Genomic DNA, 23,024 nt, shown 5'->3' on the forward strand with positions numbered 1-23,024 from the left:
ATTTTTTAACATAAATTTTAATCTTCTTTGTTGTTATTTTGTGAAAAATCTATTTAACAATCAGTCAAATAGTAAATAAAGGTAATAAAAGCTCAAATTAATTATACATTAAATTATGTTCTTTTATTTTGATGTTTTCGTTATTTATTTTGATTTTTGTATAAAATAAAAATAAAAATAAATAAAAGAAAAAATAATAATAACCAAACTAAATTTTAATAATTTATATTTTTACAAAACAAAATAAAATAAAATAAAATCCACACGTTGCAACATTTCCTCCCTTAGGACAATCAGACACAACCAGCGAAATTTTGTCTTTAAAACACATAAGTTAAACACGACGTCGTTTTTGTTCAAGTCAGAAGTAGGGCCCACTCAGTCCACACATTCTTTCTCTCTGTTCTATCCAAACAAAGACAAAAGCAAAAAAAACGAAACAAAGAAAAAAAAAAGGAAAGAAAATCCCTTCCACATTCTGTCTTTCAGCTTCTACTATGGTTTTCAAAGCTCACGCGTAAAAAAGGAAAAGAAAATTCAAAACCTCGATATTATCGAAACCTCTCCGGAGATTCTCTCCGGCGATGTCTACACCACCATCTCCGTCACCGACTTCGCCGCCTTCCTCTTCCAACACTACTTCTCCTCCTGCTGCGCTGCCGCCATCTACTAACACTTCCTCCTCAGTTTCGCCTCCTCCTCCAGCGGCTGCACCTCCAAATGGTACGTCACCAGTTGCGCAGGAGTCTCCACCGAGCGGGGGCTTGCCGCGTGGAACGTTAGCGGGGCTTATAGTAGGGGTGGGGTTGGGGGCAATAATTGTGCTGATTGGAGTGGGCATTTTCGTAATTTTTTATAGGAGGAGGAAGAGGAAGCTTGCCCAGAATTATTCTGGGGGTCCTCCTCCTCAAGGGCCTAAAGGTCAGTTAAATAGAATTTTTTTAATTTTTTAAAAATAATTATAATTTAAGAAGTTGCACTTCTTTATTTAATTGCTTAATGATGGCTGTTTATTAATTCCATTTTTTGAGGTATCATTTATCGCAGTTTGCTTAAAAAATGGGACTTCAGTTTTTTAATATTATTTTTATGAATTCTAGGTTTATTTTTTTTAAAAGGTATTAGTTTTGTTTGTATCGTGCGACGATGTGAAAACTAGAACTGGTCTACATTTCGTCTACTTTTTATTTATTTGTTTCTATATTGGTGTTTTGGATATAAGATTTTTGGTTTACTATAGTGAATCTTGAGTTTCTTGGTCAGTATTTTATATTATTTAATTGGGTTTGCTATGAACCTTTGATTTTTTTTGGTTTAATTTATATCTAGGAGCCTGCATTTTTATGTCATATTTTTCTTTTGGAGTTAACCTGAATAAATTGACAGAGAAGATCAGAAGAATGCTGCTTGAATGTTTATAAAGTTCTGGTTGAAAGTTGTCATGAATTTGTAAGCTGTTGTAGTCTTGCGTTGAGTAAGATGTGGGGGTGTCAGTTTTATTGTTCTTGTCATCGTGGTGATAACCCAATGTTTCCATATTAATTTGCAATTTGCATATTCAAACCATTTATACAATAATAGAATGAGAATTATTCTATTCAACTTTCAAAACCATCAGTGAACATATTTGGTGTTGGGGTATCTCTCTCCTTCTCTCAAAAGACATGCACACATGCAGACATTCGTGCCCACACACGAGCACATACATCCACATGCACACACATATACACATACACACTCTGGTAGTGAAGTGAAGTGGTCAACCAGTATTGACACTTTGACAATTTTATCGGTGGTGCTGTGAAATAAATAATAATCTGGAAGTTCCTTTCTGATGATGTTTGAGGAGCAGAAAATGACATATTGAAGGTTGTTTATGCGCCTGTATTTTGATTCAGTCAAGGCATTAGTGTTTTTCATTCTTGTATGATATGTTTTCAGCTGGACAGTTAGTCTGCTTTCTGATTATAGTCTAAGGTGGAATAAAACAAACAAATGATCCAACATTCTAAAATTTATAGAATTTATGCTAATTCTTGCATGCTTGTTATACGTCCAGTTGACCCTCAGCATTGGCAGCATAATGCTCCTCAAGTTGCTGGTCTGCCAAAGCCTACACCTCCACCAGGAATTGCACCACATCTTCACCAGCCACTGGTGAATGAATATGCTTCTGCTGAACCTCCTTCAACAAGTACTAGTTTGGGCTTTGAGAAACCGTCACATCCATTAGCTTCCCCAGGAATGGGCATAGGACATTCCCTGGGAACATTTACTTATGAAGACTTGGCATTGGCAACGGATAATTTTTCTGATCCCAACCTCATTGGTCAAGGAGGTTTTGGTTATGTGCACAAGGGAGTACTAAAAAACGGGAAAGTAGTTGCAGTTAAGCAGTTAAAAGCTGGAAGTGGACAGGGTGAGCGTGAATTTCAAGCAGAGGTTGACATCATTAGCCGTGTGCATCACAGACATCTTGTTTCACTAGTTGGATACTGCATCACTGGAGACAAGAGATTGCTTGTTTATGAGTTTGTTCCAAATAACACATTAGAGTTTCATTTACATGGTGAGTCATTTTGGTGGTTAAATTTTTCTCCCACCCCACCTGGTGTGAGAAGATGAACATGTCCATAAAAGACAAAAAAAAAGAGGATAAACATTGTGGTTCTAATCTTAATATATATGTTTTATCTTGTTTTAAGTATTTGCTTATTTTACTGATATTATGTCTCTTTTGAAAATTTGGCAAAGTTTGCAAACTTATGTTCCTGGTATCTTTCTTTTCATTCTATCTGGGTGCTTTGAGGGATTTTGAAGAATTTAATTCAAATGATTTTTGATACCTTGTGTTCTGAATCAAACTCTATGTCAGTCATGAAATATTATATTTTTTGAAATGCTGAAAATGCAATAAATTTATTGTATATGGAGGTGGATAATCATACTGCTATTTTTGATTCATTCTATCTGGGTGCTTTGAGGGATTTTGAAGAATTTAATTCAAATGATTTTTGATACCTTGTGTTCTGAATCAAACTCTATGTCAGTCATGAAATATTATATTTTTTGAAATGCTGAAAATGCAATAAATTTATTGTATATGGAGGTGGATAATCATACTGCTATTTTTGAGCTTGCTCAGGATGGTGCTTAGCAACAAAAGAAATAAATGGTTAAACATTGTATGTGTTTTGTTCTTAGGAATGAATAATACTTGATAAAGCTTTTGAAAAATTCATAACTCGAGCTAAAGAAAAGTTACAAAGTTGAAAAAAGAAATATGTGACGTACTCGTGCAGAAGGGAAACATATAGGAATAATAAAGATTATGCACTTCTTCTTGCATATGGTGGATAATTAATAGATTAAGTCATATACTTATATGTGAAACAAAAAGTGTTTTTTTAATACTAACTGGTTCTTCAATGGGCATAGAGGACAGAAGTATAAAATTGAGATCACAACTTAGACTAAGGGTGTATAGCTGTATATGCATCTCTTAACTATGATAGTTTGGTTTTAACTGGATGGAAAATGATGCATGCAGGAAAAGACAGGCCGGTTATGAACTGGTCAACCAGATTGAAAATTGCTCTGGGTGCAGCTAAAGGATTGGCGTATCTGCATGAAGACTGTGAGGATTCTTTACTCATCTACTTTAAGCACTTTCCAGTTTCTAGTCTCACAGTTTCTACTTTTCTCCCACTAAACATAAATATATAATCAGGTCAGCCCAAGATCATACATCGTGATATCAAGGCAGCTAACATTCTTCTTGATAATGGCTTTGAGGCAAAGGTATTCTTTCAGTTTTTGAAATTGAATGGTATTATTATGTAGCCACTAGGTTAATTTATTCCTTTGCCTCCTGAGTACGAAGAAAAGTTCATTATGTATGTCATATCAGCTCTTTGGATGTCACCTTGAAAAAATAAGCTGTTGATTGCATGATACTTTAACAAGCAAATCATCCTTTAGATTGAAACACTGAATAGAAAATGAATTTGATCGTAAGAGGTTTTAAAGATACTTTAGGTTAACTTTGTTCTGAATGTGTTGCTGTAAAGAAAGCTTATTTTTAATTTGAGTGGCCTAAGTTTTGTACATCTTTTTGAATGCAATTAATTCACTTGAACTTGTTTTTTTCAGGTTGCAGATTTTGGACTTGCAAAGTATTCTTTAGATACTGATACTCATGTCTCCACTCGAGTAATGGGAACTTTTGGGTAATATGCGTATTTTCTCTTGTTCCCTCATAACAGTTGATATTGTTGCAAAAATTGAAGAACTTTGGCTTAGCCCTTGCATTTTGCATTAGATTTTCTTTAATCTATAGTCTGTAAAAATTTTATACATCTCTTCTGAAAAGAATGCACATTTGCAGTTACATGGCTCCAGAGTATGCCTCCAGTGGGAAGCTCACTGAGAAGTCAGATGTTTTCTCCTTTGGGATTGTGCTTCTGGGGTTGATTACTGGACGCCGCCCTGTTGATAAAGCTCAGCCGTTCTTTGATGACAGCATAGTTGATTGGGTCTGTATTCCTTTTTTGGTATTAATCAGTTCATTGTAATGTAAATAATAATCAAGTCAATCATGCATTTTGCTGGTTTTAAGTGATTCCTTATGTTAAAAGGGGTGATTTTTATATGCTTTAAATGCTCAAAACCAAAGTTCAGGCCTGCACTAGGACAGGCAAATGCCAGATCTTCTCTATCAAACTCCAATGGCCTCCCAACCCCTTGTCTCAAATCCGTATGTAATAGTGCTTTTCCTGGCATGGGATGAATAACAGATCCTTTTATTGAATTCTAGGCAAGGCCTTTGCTCTCACAGGCTTTGGAACAAGGAAATTTTGATGCATTTGTGGATCCAAGGTTGCAGAAGGACTATGACTCCAGTGAACTGACTCAAATGGTTGCTTGTGCTGCAGCCTGTGTGCGTCATTCAGCAAGGCATCGCCCACGGATGAGCCAGGTTCTTTGAGTAACTGCTTAATATTAGTTTTGGTCCTTAATTAACACTTTTCATTTTATCAATTAGATAAAAATTCTAGAGTTGAATGGTTAGTCCTTCTGAGGCATGGTAACATATCGCCACTTGAAAAAGTTAATAATTGGTATTTATTATAACATATTGAACCTCTAGATTTATTTTAATCCTTTGGAATGTTTTCTTCTTTTAATTTATAGCATCTGCATGTTCCAAATCAATGGAAATTTGTTGAGGCCGAGATATTTTAATTTGACAATGCACGACTTTGGACTGTATGCTGGCATGTAACTGTATGCTGTCACTTTACCAAGCAGATAGCTCGAACTCTGGAAGGAAATATGTCTCTGGATGATCTAAATGAGGGAATCACACCTGGGCACAGCACAGTGTTCAGTTCTTATGGAAGTTCTGATTACAGCGCAACTCAATATAAGGAAGACATAAAGAAGTTCCGGAAGATGGCACTTGAAAGCCAAGAGCTTGGTAGTAGTGAATACAGTGGGCACACCAGTGACTATGGTCTCAACCCATCTAGCTCCAGCACTGAAGGCCAACATACTACCCAAGAGATGGATACGTCGAAAGTGGAGAAAGAAAGCAAAGACGTTAGTGGAAGCTCGTGACAATCTATTGCAAATTGTTTGGAAAGAGTCTATTCTTTTACCATCAAGCTTTTTCATTGTTGCCTTGTTTGCCAATTTGGGGGAAAGGAAATATGAGATCCCTGGGCCGAATAGATGAGATTTGTTTGAGATGCATTCCTCCCCTGCCCAGGTCTTTGGTTTTCATCTGCTATCGGAAAAGTCAGTTAAAGTAGAATGGTAGCCATAGTGAAGTCAAGATTTGGGTTTTGAGGATTGGGTGGATTTTGTGAATTCCACCGGAAGATGCATCGATTTCAAGTAGTGTGTGATTATTATTCAGAGTTGGCTGAACCTCTATTGCCTGTATATTTGTTGTAGTAATACCAATTCTAGTTCACGGCAAGAAGTTAACTGTTGTATCAATTTCTGTAGCTGAGCTTCAATGAATTGCAACATTGTTTCATTATACTGTGCTCTAGCCACGCGAATCCTGACTTTTTATCATACAGTGGGGGGTAGAATTCTGTAAATATCATAAACAGTGGTTTCATCTTTGTTCTTAGGGGCTGCAATCGCAGGGGAGGCAAAGGCAGGGTGCTGCAATGGGGGGCTGTCGTATCGCATTGGACCTCTGATTTCCCACCACATCTCGGCCCCCCTTGATGGTTAGTCAAACTCGGACATGGTCATCTCACAAACATGTTTATGTATTAGACAATATAAAACGAACCGTCCAAGTGAAATAATATAAAATCCAAGGTCTAATTGAATGATTACCCAACGGCTATGGCCAAAACGAATGTAAATTCAACAAATAAAAAAGGGCATTTTTGGAATATTCTCAACCGTCGGTCTTTGTTTGTGCTGCGCATTTGACAACTTGAGTGGCTGAAAACTATATCAATTTCGTTCTCTGGGCAAAACAAATCAAATTAATCAACCATCCAAAATTTCTCTCAAATCGAAGATAAACAAAATAAATTAAGCAAAATCCCACAGTTTTCTACAATTATTCAAACGATTTTTAAATTCTCAAATCCGATCCCATGGCTTCTCGTAGGCGTATGCTTCTAAAGGTCATAATTCTCGGTGACAGCGGGTAATCTTATAATCGGTTCTCCTTCTTCTTCCTCTTTTTTTTTCTTTTTTCTGTTTGTTTTCTCTTATTTTAATTTCCTTTCTTTTTATTCGTATCAGAATTGAAAATTTGATTCATTTCTATTTTAATTAAAACTATTTGCTTTGTTTTTTTGCTAACATGCATTTGATCTTTATTACTATTATTTTATTTTAGGGTTGGGAAGACATCTCTAATGAATCAGTAAGCTTTGAAACTTCAATTCTAATCTTTTCTTCCTTTTTTTTTGTTAATTGTTGAATTTTGGATATTCCGTTGCTGCTTCTGGTGTTCTAATTATGGGTAATTTTATTGGAATTAGGTATGTTAATCGTAAGTTTAGTAATCAGTACAAAGCGACGATAGGAGCCGATTTTTTGACAAAAGAGGTTCAATTTGAAGATAGATTGTTTACATTGCAGGTAAAAAATTGTTCATTTTCTAAGAAAATTTATTTCCTTTAAATTTACTACTGTATGTTACTGTTTGCAACAGAATTTGATTACTCTGTCAAGTTAGTGATTGCATATGTAACCATTAAGGTGATAAAATTTGCCTTGTTTAGCTATGAATCCTCTTGGGAAATTCAGCAGCAGATTGTGGGTATGAAAATTTGCTGGAGAGTGAGAAGTTCACACCCTGCCCTTAGGGAATGTAATTTTCAATGGGTCTTTAGTTCTGAATGCAAGCTGAAGATGTGGCCACAAAGGGATGTCACCAGCCAAATTTAAAAATTTTCATGGTAATTTTTGCCTGATCTAGTTTATAACCAAAAATGACAATGATAGGGAGTCTTTTGATGACAAAACTGGTAGTTTGAATATTCAATTTGGTGAGATAAGGTGCCGAATAAAATGATGAGCAAAATCTTGTTTCATTGCCTATTATCTTAATTTAATCCTTGTTTTGTGATTTCTGCTGTTCCACATGATGATAATGCAGTGTGATTTTTAGATTCTATAGGCAAATATAGTCTGATGTTGCCATCTTTGAGTGGCAATAGTCAATTGTAGAAACCAAGCCAACCTTTGCCTATTCTTTCCAAAGATATGTAATTCGGTTGAGAAGTAGTGAGAGTAAGCTTTATTTACATTTCTTAGCGTTGATACTCTTTTTTCTCTTTGTATGCATAGATATGGGATACTGCAGGGCAGGAAAGGTTTCAAAGTTTAGGTGTGGCTTTCTACCGTGGTGCTGATTGTTGTGTACTTGTGTATGATGTGAATGTCATGAAGTCCTTTGATAATCTTAACAACTGGCGGGAAGAGTTTCTGATTCAGGTAATATTCTATTCAATGACATGTAGAATGTCTTAACTGGATGAATGACTAAAGTTATTTTTCGAATGCTCAGGCCAGTCCTTCTGACCCCGAAAACTTTCCATTTGTGGTGTTGGGAAACAAGGTTGATGTTGATGGTGGCAACAGTCGAGTGGTAAGATGTCTTCCACCCTCTTGACTTGCGTTTCTTGCCTCCATTTGCCTAAAGCTTTCTTAGTGCTTTATAGTATCAAATCAGCATGTGAATGGACTTATGGTGGTGTATGAATGTGGTTATTCCTTTCTGGTTTAGGTTTCTGAAAAAAAAGCAAAGGCATGGTGTGCTTCGAAGGGAAACATACCATACTTTGAGACCTCTGCAAAAGAAGGATTCAATGTTGATGCAGCATTTGAGTGCATAGCTAAAAATGCTCTCAAGAATGAACCTGAAGAAGAAATGTAAGTATTGTATGTTTCTGAATAGTTTAGGCTCTGTTTAGTTGATGCTTTTGCTTTTTGCTATTTGTCTTTTGTTTTCTATTACTTTTCTATTTTTTTTTTCTCTTTGCTTACTATTCATTGTTTTTACAAAAATGCAAAAATCAAGTAGTAAAAGCATCAACTAAACAGAGCCTTGTTGTAGTAATTATCTGCTTACTTTTACTAGGGGATGTTAGATGTTGGGAAGCAAAATCTGTATAAATTAATGATGTTTTGATGTTTATGCTGATGGATCAGTCTTTAAAGAAATATAATAAAATATTAAAGTAGAAGAACATGACAAAGAGAGTAAATTAACAGTTGGAGATGTAATCTGGCCTTTCTTTCTATGATGGACCAGTTTTTACTTCTTCAATTGCAATTGAGTGCTCCTCAGGTAAAGATATTGTCATGGGCTCATTTCGAATGGTGACCTATCCATGCCATTATGTGTGAGATCTTTAATGGAGTTCCTCAATACCATTTTTAAACTGTTTTTTTTTCGTTGAATTCCTCCTTGGATACCTTTGATTGATGCGCATGAGATTCTTTCAGTATCTTCCAAATGGGTCATGGATATTGTCAGAGTTGAATTACAAATTAAGCCCTTTATAATTTGACAGCTAATCTGCTGAAATAGGAGTTTGCTTAATGGCCAGCATGATGCCTCATGAAATTTTCTTTATGCCTTGCGTCTGTAGAATAGTTCTTAAATGTGTAAAATGTAATGTCCATATATGTGTGTTTGTGTGTGTGATTCTATGCAATAGTTTGTAGAAAGCCTTGTGAATATGGAATTAGACTGTGGATAACCACATTCTTCACTAATTGCTAATTGTCTGTGTTTAATTATTGATGATGAAAGATACCTTCCTGAAACCATTGATGTTGCTGGCGGAGGACGGTCACAGAGGTCTACTGGGTGCGAATGTTAAATGAGTCTTTCAGATGGGGCTCTTTTGATCAGGGTGCTAAACAGGTGCCATGGATTTCTCATATCCATCAGTCAATGGTGCAGGTTCTGAAAATGAATAAACTAGGGATGATTTTACTCCTATAAGGTCGGATTTTTGTATCATAAGTTGGTTAGAAAAGAAAAGTTGAGGTGATCCTCTCCTTTTGTTGAATTCTTTTCATTTAGTACAAGAAATTGATTGTTCATTAGTCCTCCTGCTAAAAGGTAACTGTACCAAGGTTCCCGTGTCATGATCACTGATATTCTGTTGTAATAAAATATGGAGCCTCTCTTTCTGTTGTATTGCTTTTATCGTTTCCCTGGGTAACATGATTGAACTTCTGATAGATAATCTCCGTACTGAGGCAAAGCCAGAGCAAATTTGAGTTGGTTAGAACTTGTTATTCCTGGGCTTAAGGAAAGATAAAAGTATCAAAAATAGAAACTTAGGCTCTTTTTTACCTCTTGTCGATTGTCTTTTACTCAGTTTTCTAAATTTTTATTTTGGCAAAAAGCAAAAAAAAGAGAATATCAATCAAAAGGAGTTTTAATAATTAACTTTCAGACTATTCAGTAAATAATATTTACTTTAGATAGATATAAAATTTTCTTCTTTTTGGATGAAAAAGATTAATAAAATCAATTGATACAAATGGGGAAATCCGCAGCAATCGTCCAGCACATTCAACTAGTTGCTTGCTCAATTACTTGTTATTATAATAATCCTTTCAAACCTCGTCCTAAGTTATTGCCAGGTGTTCATTTGGAGGCGGCCGCGCAATCCCATGACACATGCTACTAAGCAGTAAGCAGGAAGTTTGGACCCCCAATGCATAATAGTTTGGGCCTTGGAAACGGAAATCTCCAGACCGAAAGGATAGGCTATAGCTCCTATATCCACTTACCCCTCTCCGACCCCCCCCCCCCCCCCCCCCCCCCCCGCTCTCTCTTCTTGAAACAAGGTTACCGGTCTCGCTAAATCTTCCAATCACAAAAGCTTTTCTTCTCTTTGAATACCCAGATCAGGGTTCTGAATCATTTTCAAAAATTCCATGGAAGCCACGAGAGGACGAGAAGCAACAGGGTTTCTAGACATGGTCCTTCCTCCACGCCTGGAAGACGCGGGACTCGAGGACTGCGCTCTTCCGCCAGATTCCATACACGAGGCCTTCCGCAAGGCCGCCTCCGCTGTCAAATCACGTGGCGCCACCTTCTTCCACTCTGACGATGAAGATGACGATGAACCTGGATGCGGAGACGACCCATTTCCCGACAGCGCCAAGTGCTCCTCCGAGTTCCTGGCTTCGCTACCTTGTCAGGACATGTCTGACGTGCTGGTGGTTGGAGAGCCTTTGGACCCTGCCTCGGACTCGGTGGGAGGCTGCGTGAAAGTAAAGGAAGGCGGTAGGGAAGTGGTGGAAGGTAGGGATACGGTGGTCGTGGGCGGCGATGGTGTAGAGGCGGGGGATGGGAGGGGTTGTATAGATGATGAGCTAAAGGGTTTGGAGATTGGAAGGAAAGAGAGAAGGAAGAACGAAAATCAGGAGGAGGAAGAGACGGGAAAGGAAAAACCAATTCTGGTTGAGGGTTTTGCGTAGGATCCTGGTTTTGATGCTTAATGTAGCTCCTGTTTGTACAAGTTTTTCTGTTTTTAACTTGAATAGTTTGGAGGTGATGGATGTATGTGATTCGATGATGAATCTTGCTGGTTTTATGTAGCCAAAGTCATGGAAAGTTTGTGATGGTAAAGGAACTTTTTGTTTTAGTATATCAATGTAGCAGCATCATTTTTTTGATTCACAGGATTTCATTATATTATGTATATATAGATAGTTTGCTCTGTTAATTGTTATATTTATGCAAACACATAGGACTGGATGAGAACAACCAAGTTTCGTATCCTTTAATGGGTTCTCCTTCTAACTTGTAAAACTAGGAATTGCAGGGCATTGCCCGTTTGGTGGTCCTGGAAAATTTCCATAGCCAGGGATCAGGGTAGAGCTGTAGCCTAACAGGGGACTTAGAGGTAGTGGTTTTCATGTATGAGTGTTTTGCTATCCGCAAAATGCGGAATGGTTAGGTTTCTAACTTAATCTTGAACCGAGAATTTAATTGAGCTGAGCCTCCTGTCTTTCAAGTTTGATAGCGTGTTAACAGCAGTGACATTATCTTAAAAGAGTGAGACTCCCAGTAACTGTGACTTATAGAGCATAACGCTGAAGAAGTCATCAAGCAAGTTGCTGCATGAGATATTCCATGAACTGCTAATGGATTTAAAGTTTTCAAGAACATCTTGTCCAGTAACTGTTCTAAACTGGTTTGTGCATCATCAATTCTACTAATGCTCAGTAATTTGCTCTTATGCTTCTGCGATGTACGTAGTCAATTTGTTTGGGGGGATATCAAGACAAACCCTTCCAATTTATGTGAGTTGCATGCTTCATGGTCAGATGTGTGCAGTTGGAGTTACTCTTTCACTCTTTGTCCTTGAGGATTTGGCATTCTCATTCCAACTGGGAGAACATTAAGCAACTCGAGGCCTTCAGCCTATTTGTTTTTTTGGTTTTGTGAATGATTATTACTTAGAAGACATACTATAACAGAATCCATGGTTGCTTTTTGCTGAGGGTAAGGGTGCTAAGAAGGTGACACCATCTTAGTACAGACGTTACACATTGACCTCCAACTAAATCGATATTTTCCACTCGTCAGTTCCTCTTGGAATGGCCTGTAAGGCAGTAACGCAACATGTATACATCTCCTGGCACCTTTTGAAAGAGATAATCTCTACTTTATGAATGATACAGGTTTTGGGTTAGTAACTGAAGGAATATATGGTTTGTCTCTAAGAGCACAAGCTTTAAACAAGAGAGAACAGCAAATTGCCTGTTGTCAAACACAACAGATCGTTTGCCGCCATCGAGGTATAAAGTTGTTGTACCTCTCTGGGATTCGGCAGCAACAAAGAGTATCTAATTGTGCCTCTGGAACGGAAGATGTATAGACATATCAATAATCGATATTCAAAGTGTACAAAGAAGATTGCAGTCAATGAGTGGTCTCTGTCTGGCAAATCACCAAAACTATGGTATATGCATAAATCAACCTTAACTAACTAGTTGCTTAAATATAGATCCAACAATACATGGAAACAGGGGAAAGCTGACAAAAACAAAGCCTAAAACCCCAATTCCAAACATTATAAATTGAAAATGGAAAATGTATAGATAGCCAAAGGAAATTAGAAACACCTTTCTTTGACAACGATATTCATCCAATACCAGGAAAGCTCAAGACAGAAAAACTGCAGCCAAACGAATGAAAAAGATTTGTGAGTCTGTCAGACAACCTTGTGACCATCCCAACTGGACACCAGCTGGGTAACGATCCTCCACTGCTTCTACTGATCACCAGGAACCAGGAAAGCTGTTAATCACGCTCAGATCACAAAGCCATGATTCATCAACCAGACTTGGGAGCCTGTCTCCTTTGTGCTAAAGGATACAGAGGTACGAGCCTATAGAACAGATCCTGTTCAAGTAAGGTCGTATCCACCCTCTCTCGCTTGGACTTATAAATAGCCTTCACTAACAATCTAATTCCGCAATGTGGGAGCTTATGGCGCCTTTGTCGAAATGGCATAAGTTAATTGGTCCAGCTGTGGCATAAGTTGTCCGCATATCACGGTTATGAATTCAAGTTCTCATGTAATTTATTAATAATTGAGAAATCAATTTGAATTTGAGTAGATGAATTATTTTTATTAAATATTTAAATAAAATTTTAAATTATATAAAAAATTAATTATGTCTTTATCTTTTTATTAATAAACCTAATAATAATTAATCGTGAAACTTAATAATAATTGGTATGCAACCTTGCTATAAAAAGTCAAACTTTTAACATGATTTGGTCGGAGGGTGCAAAGCCCATGGCTGCTATTGGTTGTGCCATCGTCGCAATCTGCAGACGATGAAACGGCCTGAATGGGATCCTTCACTGCACTAAATGCATGTTTCCAGTGCATGCATCCTACATTTCTAGAAATCTAATCCATAAATATTCATTCTAAAATCCCTTTACAGATTTGATGGAATTGTCTCCATGCTGTCTTTTTCGTCTAGATTTCATAGTGTGTGATACAACAAATTTTGTGATATTCAGACGAAGTTAAGCTGTCTCTTTATAACGTCATACGAAGAATATACCACCTTCATTCTATGGAGATATCGTTGCTATCAGATTTATTTACTCAAGAGTCGAATGCCACGTAATCTATGCTGTGGAGATATCGTTGCTACATGGCTATCAGGAATATTATTTTACTTACACTGATGATCCTTCAACTGCCAAAGTGTTCACAAAGCCAGCCCATCTTTTTCCATGTAAGCCAGAGAAAAGTAGCTTCTCAAGAAAGAAAGGTGGTTTGTTGTGCCTCTCAATGACTAAATTTCAGCAGGCGATTGTAGGATGAGTCCTTGATGAGTCCTTGGGGACCAATTCTTCTACAATCTTCTCCTATCCTATCTAACAATTTTTTTTTTTTTTTTACACTTCTGAATAGTCTGATTTAATAATTTCTCTTTTCACGGCAATGAATGATTCGACTTAATAATTTTTTTTTTTTGTATAGTCTTGTCGAGCACGTGAATCATATTTGTTTGATTGTGTAAATGTTGTCCCTCAAATTCTATGAATCATAATGCTCTTTTGTTCATTGGTGGTATCTTCTAAATGAAGATTGGAACGATCTTAGAAAAGCTATTCTCCAAATTTCTATTTGATAATTGTTCATTGTATATGTTTGTCGACAATGTGAATTATATTTGTTTGATTGTGTAAAAGTAATCTCTCAAATTGTATGAATGATAATGCTCTTTTGTTAGATGATGAATCTTCTAAACGAAGATTGGAACCTTTCCACAAAAGCTATTCCCCAAAGTTGTAACATTGATGTTTGTCCATCCATTTGGGTTCAACAATAATATGTTCTCAGAGCATACAAAGTCGTATCAGATTCTAAATGTTTTGGATTTTAGTTCAATCTTGATCTTGAAGATTCGTATATGAAAATTTGATGTGATGCATACTCTTTTTTCTTCCCATTGGGAATTTGAAACTCCCCCTCAAATCATACGGATTACTTCAATATAACATTTTGATGAAAAATTATAGTAAGCTCTTTTATGTACTCCATTAGATATTAAATTTATAAGAACATTATTGATGCTAATTAACTAAAGGGGGAGAGAGTTATGGTTTTAATGCGCTGTATATAAGAGACGTATGCTCCTACTTCCCTCATATTAAACATTATCAAAGTGTTTTCGTTTACTATTAAGCCGAGGCGTTTTTGGCATTGAGGATCAATTTGCATTAAATGCTAAACATCCAAAACCTGAATCTCTAATTGTTTAAGCCTGATTTGGTTAAGTAGACAAAAATTCCGATTCCATCTGACAGATAGGAAAGCTTCTAATAAGTGGCACGCATCTTTTGATAATAATGAGAAATTGTTCTATTTAATAATGTTTCCTTCGACAACGTGCATTTGTTGCAGCGTGTGAAGGGATTTGTTTTTGCGAATATTCTATATACCTTTGCCATCGTTCAATGAAGATTGAAATGAAGCATCATGTGAAATTTCTATACATAAACATGTCATCCCATCATTCTAAAGTGATGAGATTCTACCCATATTACCTTGTCTTCAAGCCTAATGATCCATCTCCTCCATGAATCTCCCATTTCCTTTTTCTTCTTCTGGGGATTTGAGTTGTCCTCCTCAAGTTATTTTTTACTCTCCCTCAAAATTATAAAGGTACGACTTCTTTCATTCAAAATTGTCATAAATTAAGATAGCAGTTGGTTTCTTTAATCAAAAATATATATCATTAATGATGCAGCTAGCCTCCCCATCTTTTAAATGACAAAATCCACCTATTGGATGATAAATATATATAATATTGTGCAATGCACAACATATATGCAAAAAGAGTATAATATTCGAATAAAATCCCACTAAATCTAATTTATGGAGATAACAAATTAGTTCCAATGACATGCAGGCATCATATTGGTACTTGGTCCAGTTCCCAGCAGAAGTTGATTGTAACTCAAATCAAAAACAATAAATGCATGCCATGGGCCAGAAATGATTTGGAATCTAAAACATGTTCACATGTCTCCTAATCACAATCAAAATTTTGGAGTTATTTTCTTGCCAGCTCTCCAATCTCCATCAAATTATTTTCTTATCAGGCAAAAGGATAACAAGAATTCGAGTGTTTCCATTTCTTTGGCAGCTGATAAACCAGGAATTAAGCAAAAGAATTACTAATTAAATACTAAAGCGACGTGCATCATGAAAAGCAAATATTTCAGCTACTCAAATCGTCAACTTTTAGAGAGAGCAGACAGAGAGTTGCACTTGCCTTTTAACCAACGTTTATTCCATGAGCGTTGGTGAGCTTTCCTCATATCATATGCTTAGCAATCCTGATGAGGATCGCAAAAGATGAACAAATTCTGTTCATCGAGAAATCGTTTTCGCGTGCCCCTCTAAGTAACCTAAACCAACCAAAAAATGCCTCTTCTTTCGCATTACTCCACCCTTGAATCATTATGCATTGCACCCCACTACACCGTTTTACTTGTTTATGTTTTGGAATTCCGTGAGGAACGTGATCTACATTGTCAAGATTTTGTCAACCATTTCAACCACATGCGACTCTCATTGTTACCTGTAAATGAATTCTATATATTCCTAATTCCACGCTACATCCTGAGCAAGTGTGAAAAACCAGCTTGGAAGTCCATTTTTTGATGCTGTAATCAAAACCATATACGCAAACCTATGGCCATATTCCAAATATAAATATATTTATAATTTATAAATTTACATACATACACACACACACCACTGGGATTACCTTCAGTCGATATTTTCTGTTGGTTTTAATGTATTTATAGAATACTCACTCGAAAACCACGTGAACACCACCACCATCAGAACAAATTATACTAGTCTAGATACACTACATAAAATCCGGAGAAAAACTGCATCTTTTCAGGGATATCTTCTTGAGTTCAAGAACAGCTAAGTAAGAAGGACCATAACTCGCTTAATCTGCTGTTCTCCCTGCACTGCTAACTGTAGTTTAGTTTAGTTTTGACTTGAGGTTATTGGTAGATGAGTTAGCTCTTGTTACTGCTGCATGGACAATTAGTTGCACACATGTATGGCCACAAATGTGATTGTCAATCCAAATTTAGAAAAGGCCACCACAGTTCCTTGAATGACAACATTTCAAACTGACAGCAGAGTCCACTTCTTTCCCCTATTTCCATCTCTGTTCCCAAGCATACGCTTTCTTCTTTTTCTTTTTGATCATATACCAGTTAAAAACAAAACCAGTCAAGAACAAGCTGTGTGAATTTTTCTTTGCCTATGTTCATGCCTGTACCGGCCAAAAATGTCTACTCCGAATAGTTTTGAATGTGAACTGTAGACTAGAGGTTGCAATTTTAAAGACTGACAAAAAAAAGTACTTGCACTTGACATGGGGCATAATTAGGTGTCTGAAAACTGGGTTTCGGACGAAGCTTGAGTTTCCAACGTATCATCTATCTGTTTTAAGCTTTGGATTCAAGCTGACTCCAAGAAAGTTGGATATTTGAGATAGAGAAGGAGATATGTGGGGATCCAGCAATATGATTGCTGGTGGGAGGTCAAACCAATGGCGGTTGATATCGACAGCATTCGTATTGATTGGTTTTCTTGCTGTGGATTTGGTACTTGTTACAGCAGAACCAAGATTGAGTCAAGCAGTTTCAGGTTACAATGAGACTCAAGAGAAAAACTATGTTCGGAAAGCACTGAAGTTCTTAGAGCTGAATAGTAAACCACGATATGAACATGAATGGCCAGTAAGTCCAAATTTATCTTCTCCCTGATTGATTATTTTTGGAGTTTTCTCTGTTTGCAAGCAGTGAAAATATGGTTTTTATGTTTTGATTTTTGAAATTTTGGACCCTGGGCTAAGCCTTCATTAAAACAAGCCTTAATGCAACTAGTTTTCCAAGTTAAATATTTTACTTGGTTAGAATTGGTTCAAAACTTTTTAATATCCATTCCCATTCATTGGGAAAACGAAACTATTGTGGTTTTGAGATGTTTATAAGCGAGTCTCCAATGTCAAGTTGCTTTTCCTTCTTCTTTTTGCCTTTTCTTCCCTCTCTTTTCTTTCTTCGGGCACTAAAACATTTTGTCTGTTGATTCTGGGGATACTGTGAATAATTATGATTTGTGAAATCTTCTTTACAGGACATGCGATTTGGCTGGAAAATTGTGGTGGGTTCAATACTTGGATTCGTTGGGGCAGCCTTTGGGAGTGTTGGAGGTGTAGGTGGGGGAGGAATTTTTGTTCCCATGCTTGCCTTGATTATTGGGTTTGATCCCAAATCATCAACAGCAATATCGAAATGTAAGAATACTCCATCCTTTCTACTCCTTTACAACAACTTTCAGTGTTTTTCAACTTCTGCTGTCACCAAGCTCTTACATGATGAGACATAGTAAACGTCAAACTGTTAAGGCCCTAGAGATTTCTTTTCTTGAGTCAAAGTTTAGGAATTTTCACCCCTTTGTTCTCCGTGAGATAATTTTCAATTTGATAAATGTTTTTCCTAGGAAGTGAGCACTTTAATTCCTTTTGGAAAATCCTCAAAGTATTATATTACATTTCCTTTTGTTCCTTCTGGTCAGGTATGATTACTGGTGCAGCAGCTGCAACAGTTTGTTACAACATAAGGCAAAGGCATCCTACACTTGAACTACCTCTTATTGACTATGACTTGGCGCTCCTATTTCAACCAATGTTGGTTCTGGGAATTAGTATTGGAGTTGGCTTCAACGTGATCTTTGCTGATTGGATGATCACAATTTTGCTAATTATTCTCTTCATAGGTATCAGGTGTTTGAATTGTGATTTTGTTCATGTCCCCTAGTGGAAACTTTTTCCTGATAGGCTATTCCGATATGCAGGCATGTCAACTAAGTCATTCTTCAAAGGTGTTGGAACATGGAAAAAGGAAACCATAAAGAAAAAGGTGGTTATATCTGGCCTGCTAATTTGAACTATGGTTCAGCTTAATTCTTGCTCTGCCCTGTCTCACTTGTATCTGGTTTTCTTAGGAAGCTGCAAGACAGCTAGAATTAAATGGTGAGTTCTAATTTTCTTCTTTGTCCACTTTATCATTTATTCGTTCGCAAACTGATAGTTAACTCTGCGATTGAGAACTTTGATCAGGAAATGCAAGAGATGCGGTGGAAATCAAAACGGAACATGAAGCCACTACAAATGACACCCAAACAGGAGACAAAGAATTAGGAAAATCAAAGGTAAGCCCATGATTAGTTCTATTTTCCTTAATCTTTGTCAAATAAGTCTACTAGCATGAGGAGAACTTTAAAACTTTTGTTAATTAAATTACATTATGCAATTGCTAAAGTTTCTCAATGATTATGACTTCCATCTTCTCAGGTGTCTCTTATTGAGAACATACGCTGGAAGGAACTTGGCCTTCTCATCGTTGTCTGGATTTTAATTCTTGCTTTACAGATTGCTAAGGTCTTCTTCCTATCATGTGGACAATTTACTTAATATGTCTGTAAACTGTGTGCTTCTTTTTTTTTTTTGAAAGTCAGTAAACTTGTGCTTTTAGCATTCATGATGAACTAACAGAAGTTCAATGTGGTTTGGCCACAGAATTACTCAACAACCTGTTCGGTAGAATACTGGGTATTAAATTTCTTGCAGGTACTCCAATCTCATACTAAAAAACCAAACCTCCATAGTCTACACCCTTGAGCTGTTCTTGAAATCTGTTTTCTAATTGATTATTAAACATTAAGTAGATCCCAGTGGCTGTTGGAGTATCTTCATATGAGGCAGTCTGCCTGTACAAAGGGAGGAGAAGAATTGCATCCAAGGGGGATGTTGTTGCAAACTGGCGAGTACACAAGCTTGTGATTTACTGTGCCTTTGGTTTGTTGGCTGGAATACTCGGTGGGATGCTTGGCCTCGGAGGAGGATTCATTTTGGGTCCTCTTTTCCTGGAGATGGGAATCCCCCCTCAGGTTCACACATCCCTTGTCAAAAATTTTATAATCCTTCTCAAAGGTTTCTCTTTATGTTACTTATGCAACAAGTTACAGACTAAAGTCTATACATTCATACAAGGACTGACCTTGTTATAAGATTTTATGTAGGTGTCAAGTGCCACGTCCACCTTTGCCATGCTTTTTTCAGCATCCATGTCAGTTGTTGAATACTATCTTCTGAAAAGATTTCCAGTTCCTTATGGTACTGCTGCTTGAATGTTACTACAATTTAAGGTAAGATTTGTTCACATTTCAATGATACCGAATTACTGCTATTGTTGAACAGCTCTCTACCTTTCTCTTGTGGCCACAATTGCTGCATTTGTTGGGCAACATGTAGTAGGAAAAGTGATCAAAATCCTAGGCAGAGCATCTATAATCATCTTCATTCTAGCTGGCATGATCTTTGGGAGTGCAATTTCACTAGGTATTTTCCATTGGAACTAAAAGTAAACATATTATTTTCTGGTTAGATGTTTATGAGCACAGACTGAAAAATTCATCTAAACTAGGAAAAAATGAGAAAAGGGTTTCTGTGTTTCTGTCAAATCAACAGGTGGGTTAGGCATTGCTAAGATGATCAAAAGGATTGAAAGAAAGGAGTATATGGGATTTGACGACATTTGCTCCTATCAGCCCTAGCAGCAATCTCAAGAGTAGGAGGAGAAGTACAAATCCTGCTCCCCTAAAGCAATTGTCAAAACAGGGGACATTCAAAGTACTAGTACACATTGTGTCTTAAGAGGCAGAGACTCAGCATTAATTTCCTTTGTTTTTTTTATTTCTCTATCTATGAACTAATCTTCTACTCACCTGCGCTGCACTCAATATTTTTGCTATTTCTAATTAATTAGTGAAACGTACAATATGATATTTGTAACAATGGTATCATTATTCATAAACATGAAAATGGAAATTCAAGAGAAAAAAAATCATATGGAATTAAAATCAAATGTTTTTTTTTTCATTGTGTTTGGTTCTTCATCTTGATAATCAGTTAATAGTAGAATATTTCCAACGAAAAAGTGTTGAATATTTGTTAGTCTTATTTTTGCAAATTTTTATCATTTACTCACACTAATATTATGTTTCTTCTTTTTTAAAAAAAAAAAGAAATTGTGTTTATTCCCTTTTCAATGTCATTAATATATAAAATTCTTATAAAATCATATATCTTCTTACAAAAAAAATTGTTGAAAATCTACTTTGAATTTAATTTCCAGTGCATCAATACCAAATTATTTTTATGACCACTTAAAAATTCTGATTAAAAATTCAGAACTTAATTTTCAATGTGATTTTTTATTTATCAAACGAGAAAAAAAAAAACAAAAAAGAGGAATCTTGTCATTTTGCTAAGCTACAAACTTGTCCTTATGGACTATGTGGATGTATTTGTTACTGCATAAAACTTAGAATAGCAATTAATTAAACAATGAAAACTAATATTCTTGCGAGAATATATATGTTCTACGAATTCAGCAAATGACAGTACCATTGCCAAAGATATTTTAAGCAGTGATTAATTTTATGGACTTGATTGATTTTAAAATAAGGGGGCAATTTCTTAATTGATGCATTTGGCCTTTGGTTTGCTGCTTGCAGTATGCCAAAACAGCTGCTAGAGCAGAATTCAGTGCAAGGAAGGAATTTGCCCTCCCTGCCTGCAATAGCAAAAAGGAATAGAATTTCCAGAAACATTCAATATGGAAGAAAATTTTGATGCATGCTTCTTCAAATTGAGATTCAATGTGCTGAATTAGATATAGAAAACCATCAACTAGTCTTCCAAGTATATCATGTATAGAACAATGGCAAAGTCTGGGTTACCAGTGTTTTTGGACATTTCCTTCATTCTCATGCATGCTTAGCATGAGCTTAGGGTCTGCAGTCGCTAATGAAGATAGCAAAGACAGGTTTTATCGTTGTAGCTCGATAATGAGCTTTCAATCCACAATTTATATTGTAGTTAAATTACTTATCCAAAAAAAAAAGGAAAAAGAAAAAAGAAAAAAGAAACAGTGTCAGCTAAACTTTACAACTGAGTAGATAAGAACTGCATACCCTTTCATTTAAGTTCGTTTGGGTGATTATCTGGCTTTTTCTGTTTCTGTTCTTCTGTTTACAGACCAGCCTATGTGTCAATTCTTTGACACTTGATCAAATTTCACTTGATTGAGAATAATAATAAAAAAACCATTGTCATCTCGATAATGAAGGCCTACATCATGGGAACACTTCCTAAAGTGGAATACTGACCATTGTCTCGCCATCTTAGTGCGCTACGACAAGTTGTTCAGAGCAGGTATTATTTTTGGCTTTGTTTTTCCTTTTAGAATTAGTGTTCATCATTCGTTTTTTCAATCACTTTCTGTCTTTGCAGTTCTGTTTCCAAATTTCTTAATCGGAAGTTACCAAAGGAGTTTCAATGGAATCGCTGCCAAGCTCACCAATCAAGAGGCAAAAGAGTTGGCCGGTAAGTGGTGCAAAAGCCCTTTTCATGAATTAGCAGAACTCTCCACCTTCTTACATGGAGATCTTGGGATTTTATGGATTTCAATAATTAGTGCACTAAACACATTGAAATGGATAGCCATCTCATCAGAGAGAGAGTTCTTTCTGCAGTGATTAATCCCAAGTATGTTCCCACAAATCTGCAGCTTACAGATTTATTTACTGAAGCCTTGTTGCCAAGACAGTTTAATTTTCTGTTAAGCAAGATCAGCATATCGAACATACAGGAGTATTAAGAACAGTGCACGTGCTGGTTATGTGGTTAGAAGAGCATGTAAAAGTCATGTGATACGTAAAGTTAGTTTGATAGTTTAACTAATTGCAGCTGAAGTTAGTTAAGTTTCGCTTGGGTCAGTTGTAACAGCTTTCTGGGAACTGCCTTCTTGTAATTGATTGATCATTAATACAATTCAGTTCAATTTTATTCTCAAGCTTCAGTCATTAACATAATTCAAGTCAACGACTTGAAGGATATTGCAGCCAGTTGGAGGCTCCAAATTTACTTGAATTCTCTTTCAGCGTTTGTCCAATCCCCATTGCTTCAATAAATGCTCCAAGTCCCTGCAACATTAGTTTCATCGCTGCAGAAGAAGCCATTCATGCCCTTTGGTTTCTTGGAAATAATACTCATATAGTTAGGCTTCATCAGTTTCCTACGTAAGGTAATAGTTTTGTTACTTACTCTAGTGAGTGGTTTACACATTGAAATGTCTTTGTTCCTACTGTTGTTTCTTTTATTTTTCATGTGAGTTCTCAGAATTCATATAACTCGGAAGAGTTTAGACAAGGTTAGTCTTCTCAGCCATGTCCAGTGCAGAAAGTGCATGCAACTGTGCGAATGCCAAAATCTGAATGTGCTATCCCATTCCTTGATGCCCTTTGCTCTGCTTGTTATCCTAAAAAGTTCAATTTTGAATAAAGCTTAGATGTAGACTTTTGTTTTTTTAACTTGTT

General features: G+C 36.4%; 4 protein-coding genes and 1 non-coding gene across 8 annotated transcripts; 4 read left to right on the plus strand and 1 right to left on the minus strand.

The window, feature by feature from the left end:
• Positions 1-413: 413 nt before the first annotated feature.
• Positions 414-6,046, plus strand: LOC18595933 (proline-rich receptor-like protein kinase PERK15). Its single transcript, XM_007024108.3, has 8 exons — positions 414-921; positions 2,060-2,569; positions 3,551-3,637; positions 3,731-3,801; positions 4,153-4,229; positions 4,388-4,535; positions 4,817-4,978; positions 5,311-6,046. Exons 1-8 carry the CDS (start codon positions 585-587, stop codon positions 5,617-5,619), a joined length of 1,701 nt encoding a protein of 566 aa, XP_007024170.3. The 5' UTR covers positions 414-584; the 3' UTR covers positions 5,620-6,046.
• Positions 6,047-6,485: 439 nt separating this feature from the next.
• Positions 6,486-9,694, plus strand: LOC18595934 (ras-related protein Rab7). 2 transcript variants are annotated; one of them, XM_007024109.3, is made up of 7 exons: positions 6,486-6,679; positions 6,875-6,901; positions 7,020-7,119; positions 7,831-7,977; positions 8,051-8,131; positions 8,270-8,415; positions 9,302-9,694. In XM_007024109.3, exons 1-7 carry the CDS (start codon positions 6,627-6,629, stop codon positions 9,369-9,371), a joined length of 624 nt encoding a protein of 207 aa, XP_007024171.1. In that variant the 5' UTR covers positions 6,486-6,626; the 3' UTR covers positions 9,372-9,694. The 2 variants fall into 2 exon arrangements, with proteins under 2 accessions (XP_007024171.1, XP_017978596.1); XM_018123107.2 differs by lacking the exons at positions 6,486-6,679; positions 6,875-6,901 and adding an exon at positions 7,263-7,439 and having other exon boundaries at positions 7,027-7,119.
• A 618-nt stretch (positions 9,695-10,312) lies between these two features.
• Positions 10,313-11,187, plus strand: LOC18595935 (uncharacterized). The gene has a single exon (XM_007024111.3). It carries the CDS (start codon positions 10,444-10,446, stop codon positions 10,987-10,989), a length of 546 nt encoding a protein of 181 aa, XP_007024173.3. The 5' UTR covers positions 10,313-10,443; the 3' UTR covers positions 10,990-11,187.
• A 1,538-nt stretch (positions 11,188-12,725) lies between these two features.
• Positions 12,726-12,940, minus strand: LOC148762177 (small nucleolar RNA U3). Its single transcript, XR_016027272.1, has one exon. It is a non-coding gene; the product is annotated as a small nucleolar RNA U3 (small nucleolar RNA).
• A 3,741-nt stretch (positions 12,941-16,681) lies between these two features.
• LOC18595936 (sulfite exporter TauE/SafE family protein 3-like) lies at positions 16,682-20,424 on the plus strand. Of its 3 annotated transcripts, none has more exons than XR_016027244.1 (12): positions 16,682-17,320; positions 17,718-17,877; positions 18,159-18,359; positions 18,438-18,502; positions 18,588-18,615; positions 18,703-18,794; positions 18,937-19,023; positions 19,162-19,212; positions 19,311-19,532; positions 19,665-19,790; positions 19,897-19,983; positions 20,113-20,142. XR_016027244.1 is itself a non-coding variant. In XM_007024112.3 (12 exons), exons 1-12 carry the CDS (start codon positions 17,087-17,089, stop codon positions 20,196-20,198), a joined length of 1,461 nt encoding a protein of 486 aa, XP_007024174.3. In that variant the 5' UTR covers positions 16,683-17,086; the 3' UTR covers positions 20,199-20,424. The 3 variants fall into 3 exon arrangements, 2 of the variants coding, with proteins under 2 accessions (XP_017978153.1, XP_007024174.3); XM_007024112.3 differs by having other exon boundaries at positions 16,683-17,320; positions 19,665-19,758; positions 19,843-19,983; positions 20,113-20,424; XM_018122664.2 differs by lacking the exon at positions 19,897-19,983.
• Positions 20,425-23,024: the final 2,600 nt, after the last annotated feature.

The sequence above is a fragment of the Theobroma cacao genome, chromosome 6 (genome assembly GCF_053813885.1).
Source record: "Theobroma cacao isolate CCN51 chromosome 6, ASM5381388v1, whole genome shotgun sequence".
NCBI lineage: Eukaryota > Viridiplantae > Streptophyta > Magnoliopsida > Malvales > Malvaceae > Theobroma > Theobroma cacao.